General features: G+C 34.7%; 1 protein-coding gene across 1 annotated transcript; it reads right to left on the reverse strand.

Moving 5' to 3' along the window:
• Positions 1-1,598: 1,598 nt before the first annotated feature.
• On the reverse strand, positions 1,599-4,299 carry LOC132171529 (uncharacterized). The gene is made up of 3 exons (XM_059582869.1): positions 4,170-4,299; positions 3,801-4,085; positions 1,599-2,122 (listed from the first exon to the last, which is right to left on the reverse strand). Exons 1-3 carry the CDS (start codon positions 4,297-4,299, stop codon positions 1,599-1,601), a joined length of 939 nt encoding a protein of 312 aa, XP_059438852.1.
• Positions 4,300-5,244: the final 945 nt, after the last annotated feature.

A 5,244-nucleotide genomic window follows, 5' to 3' on the forward strand; every position in this document is an offset into this window, starting at 1 on the left:
AAATTACATAAGAAGCAACCAAAGTGTAACATCCAGCCTCCATATAGGCTAGGTTATCAACTCTTCGTATAAGTTGGGTGACCGACTACTGTAGATCAGAGTGCTTTGTCTGCAATCCCATCTGCAGTGCATCCAGACGAGCCTAAACTCGAGAGCCTCATCTGAAAGTCTCGTTTAGACGCTTATGTTATATTGCTTTTTTAGTGCTTTATTTTCGTGACTATTCGGACGGCTTTATGTTCCATTCGGACAGCCATCGTAGCTTCTACATGTTTTACATTTTAGGTCAGCTCCAGTCCGGCTGGCAATATGTTCCATCCGGACGGGCACCGTAGCGTTCCATGTTTTAGGGTTTATGTCCGTGGCCGTCCGGACAGCCGTAAGTTCAGTCTAAACGAGCTCCATAGAAGTTCAATCCTATTTAATTTTGTGTTTTATTAGGTTTAGGATTTGGAGGCCTATAAATACATTCTTATAGCCTCCAGAAACGGAGTTATTGATTATATATGAGTTTTGTTCAATAAGAAGTTTCAGAATTGAGTTTCTTTATGGTTTTCCTTCAAATCCTAGAGAGTATTTAGCGTTTAGAGAAGATTTATTTAAATCTTTGATAGAATCAAGATCTAAAAATACCTATTAGTTCGTTATTGTTGTTATTTCCTGTAGCCCACTAAGTCACGCTGCATCACCGACCCTCCTTGGTAAAATATTGACTGGGTTGTTGGTGTTTCATGATAACGTACCAACTGGATTATGGGCCCTCTATGATGAAATGCCGATTGGGAGATTGGTTAAACTTAATACTCATGACTATCTTTGTAAACCACTCACTCTACGTGAGCTACTCATCATCTTCTCAATAAGAAATCGGGGTATTATAATATGTCAATTGATAGGAATCACTTGCTAAAGTATTAGGCAGCATACTCCTTATTTTTGAATGGAAAAATAAGATCTTATGTGGCAATCCATTATAATTAGATGATATATATATATATATTGTGCATAACCAAATAGTAATAATAATAATGAGAAAAATGTCCATATACTTCTCAAACTATCGCTCAATTGTCAATGTCTTCATAAACTATTAATTGAGTCAAATAATATTTTAACATATTGATAATTGGGTAATAATTTGATAAAGTTATATGAACTTTTCCGTACTAATAATAATGAGAAGCAAAGAGAAATACTAACGGGAGTAGATCCATCGTTTCCAAAATACGAGCTGCTCTCCACCAGGAATGCCGAAGTCATACAAGACAAAGCGTACAATGCGGAAGAACCTTGATAGTCTAGAGCAAGAGCCAAACGTGGACACCGCTGAATTAAATCCAAAGCAATATCTATTGTGTCGTGCCAGCAACGTATAGAAAACATTGAACAAAAAGGGAATTATATTGCGAAGATTGCAAATGATCAAAAATAATGAACGAGAAATGAGTGTTTGTATGGTGTGATCCATCTACTGTCCTCCAATTTTACACAGATACCATAGATTCAATTGTGATTTTGTAAAAAATGAAAGAATGAGATCGAGAAGGACCACAACATACTATATAGCACATCTCATAATGAACGATGGATTGTTAGACTTAGGCGAAGAGTTGGTTGTTACCTAAATTTCTGGTATATATAGCCTGGGTACAAAGTGTAGCCCCGTGGACGCCTTTTTCTGGTGTTAGATCATCCAGTGTAGTGAGAGAATAGAGATAGCGAGCCAATTCTATATGCCCATTGAAAATAGCCTTAACAACTGGAATTTGTTTATCCTGTTTATCTATAATGCTGAGCAAGTTGCGGTTCTTTCTAGCCATGCACGCTGCCATCCTGTAGTTTCCAGCATTAGTTGTATTAAACAGAGCTGTGGTACCAAAGCTATCAAGTATTTCCATGTCTTGCTCCGACATTAAATCCACCAACTTCTCCACTATATCCTCATGCCCTGCATTAACAGCAACGTGAAGAGCCGTCTCGCCAAAAAGTGTGATTTGTGCCCTTGTTGCACCGGGATTGCCGTTTAGAAACTCCTCTGCAGTGTTCCAATCACCACTACGCACTGCCTTTTTTAAGGCCTCATGTCGAAGAACATGGTCAACGTTCCCATTGTTGTCGCTGCCTGCAATTAAGTTTGTGTGGATATATATAATGCACAATCGACAAATTAAGTACTGGATTTTGTACATAGTTATCATATCACACTAAATTGATGGTTGAATGGAAAAAATCAATCATTTACCGACTAACTTTTGGTTAGATAGTTTACCATACCCTGCACTACCAATAAGAATAGAGTGAACTAATTAATTATTGTCCAAAAATAATAAAATCATGTTGCTTACTACGCATTGTTTCTTTATAAATAGAGACCCATCTAATGTTATTTTATATAATTCAATACAATAAAGATGTAGTTAACTGTAAACTATTTCTCCGCCTCTATCTCCTCTCTTTTATTATTTTCAGCATGTATTCCTACAGCTTCAAGGCCTAGCTTGAGGTCTTGAGTAGCCTCATCAATCTGGCGTCCAATTAGTTGACCGTGTGCTATATAATTTCGCTAAATTAATGAACATGGCTCACTTATGATATGTCATATATATGTTAATTGTATCTTTTACTAGGCAGTTTTACCTTAAATAAAAGGATTAATAAATTTTTTAGTACCAAGGTTTTCAGTTTTTTATTTTTTCTCACCTAAGTTTTAATTTGTATCATAGATGATACTTGACTTATGCATAAATACCGGTTTAGTACCTTTGTTACCATTTCGTCAATCAAATTAATGTACTGACACGTGTTATAACAAAAACATGCCATGTGTCCTAACAGTTTTTTACTACCATCTCAATGACAATTTACAACCCAAATTATCAATTGCGACAATTTACCCCCAAACTACCGAAACAATGACAATGTACCCCCAATTTTAAAAAAATGACGAAATTACCCTTACTAAAATAAAAACAAAATACTAAAAATTAACTTCTTTTTTTTTTCAAAATTTTAAGGGTATTTTTGTCTTATTGAAAATTCTATAGCGGTAATTTCATCATTTTGCTACATTGGGTGGTCCATTGTCATTGTTTTAGTAGTTTAGGAGGTAAATTGTCGTAATTGTTAATTTGGGAGGTAGATTGTCATTTGGGTGAGGAGATTAAATGGACTTTACCCAAAAAAACAAATATGGGTGGCCCGACCACTGGCCACCCCATTTTGGCGCCATTCTGGTTTGGTTGATGGTATGTGACGAGGGTATTAAATTGGTCCTTCCCATAAGTTAGGTAATATCTGTAATATAATTTGAAATCCATGTGAGAAAAAATAAAAAAATGAAAACCTAGGTACTAAATAAAAATAATAAAATTAAATTAAATTATCATTTAAAAACAAAAAAATGATGTTTGTGAAATGAGGTCTCTCCTAACAGAAGAGTGTCCTTGTGAAGGGCAACCACACGCCACCACTCTTCTTTTACTTTTTAATTATATTGTTTATTTTGTTAAGTTTTTCAATTAGCAACGCAAATGCGGCAGGACTTGTCAAACGCAAACTAAATTTCTCAATAGTGGTTTCACATGGTACGTCGTAAATTCATTCAAAAATAAATTGATGAAGTAGATATTTTTAAACCTGAGGTAAAACCAAAAAACTTAATTATCAAAATTGAAAATTAGATGACTAAGTTGAAATCAAAAGAAAGCATTCTGAATAATTTTTCTTTTTCCATTATTATACTTCTAGATCGAATAATGTTCGAGCATAGCACTATTTAGAGCGGGTGAGAGAGAGAGTACCTGAGTTGGACAAATTATATTCTTCTGCCAACTTATCCCAAGCAGTTTTTGCGGAACTAATCTCAATAATCTGAGAAAATGTGTCTGGTCCGCATGAAATTTGGATAACATGTAAGGCCATGGAATTCTTCTTACTCCAAGCCTTAAAAGCAGCTTCATCATCTTCTTGTTTTGGAGGTTCGGTGGTTGCTTCAATTATTTCACAAAGGTCATGAGCCATCAAATAGGTTTTCACCCCAACACTCCATTCCTTATAATTATCTTTTTCAAGAACTTGAAGAACAACTGCACTCAAAAGCAATCTTTATTTGAGTATGCCTGTGCATTTTTTGTGCATTTTCACACGCAAAGAGAGAGAGAGAGAGAGACCTGAGTTAGTATTCTTAGAGACGTTGTACTTTTCTGCCAAAATATTCCATGCACTTTTAGCCGAACTGATCTCCCTAATCTCGGACAATGCGTCCGGCCCGCATGAAACCTGGAGCACATTTAAAGCCATGGAATTCTTCTTCCTCCATGCCTTGAAAGCAGCTTCATCATCTTCTTGCTTAGATTGTTCTTGTTTTTTCTTTTTTTCTTTTTCGATGAATCTTGCTTAGGAGGTTGGGTGGTTGCTTCAACTATTTCCCAGAGATCTTGAGCCATCAAATAGGTTTTCAGCCGAACACTCCAAGCCACATAATTATCTTTCTCAAGAACTTCAAGAACAGCTGTACTCAAGGCATCCTTTATTTCCATGTTTAATCTGTCAATGTAAAATAGAAGGAATATGGTTATGTACAGTAATAATAGCAATTCATTGATTGACTTTCCTAATCTCCTTGCAGTCTATTAATTGTTGTATAATCATTTGTTACTTCTTAATTTTTTTTTCTGATTAATAAATATTTGTTCGGAAAACCTAAGGATCGAAATACACGATTACACAGAATATTGTGGGAAATTAAACCCATGGTTTTTATTTATTTATTTGTTTTTAAGTTCTTGTTTTATTTTTAGTACCACAAATTGTACTAAAAATTGTACACTTGTTGTTTGATCATGTTCAGGACCGATATATGTAGAGGCTTCGATGTCCATTTTGTCTTTCATGGAATTTCGTGAAATAATGCTTGTGAACGAACAGTAAGGATTGCTAACTCCTCCAATGGAAATATTTGGTAAGTCTTACTATAACATAGACCAAAACATTTGTCAATGATCAAGTTTAATAATTGATAGCGATCAAACTCAATTTTTAGGCCAAAAAATATGTATACTAAATTATATACATGTATAAATATTTTAAGAAATTATTTAATCATAAATACGCAAATATTTTAACTATATATTTATGTTCAATTCTAATTGCCCTATGTGAGCCAAAATTGTTTGATCATAGGATCCAACAATTGTTTGCCAAGTAACCCTGAAACTCACTTTCAAGACTCAGCACACTTTTTCC

The sequence above is a fragment of the Corylus avellana genome, chromosome ca1 (assembly GCF_901000735.1).
Source record: "Corylus avellana chromosome ca1, CavTom2PMs-1.0".
NCBI lineage: Eukaryota > Viridiplantae > Streptophyta > Magnoliopsida > Fagales > Betulaceae > Corylus > Corylus avellana.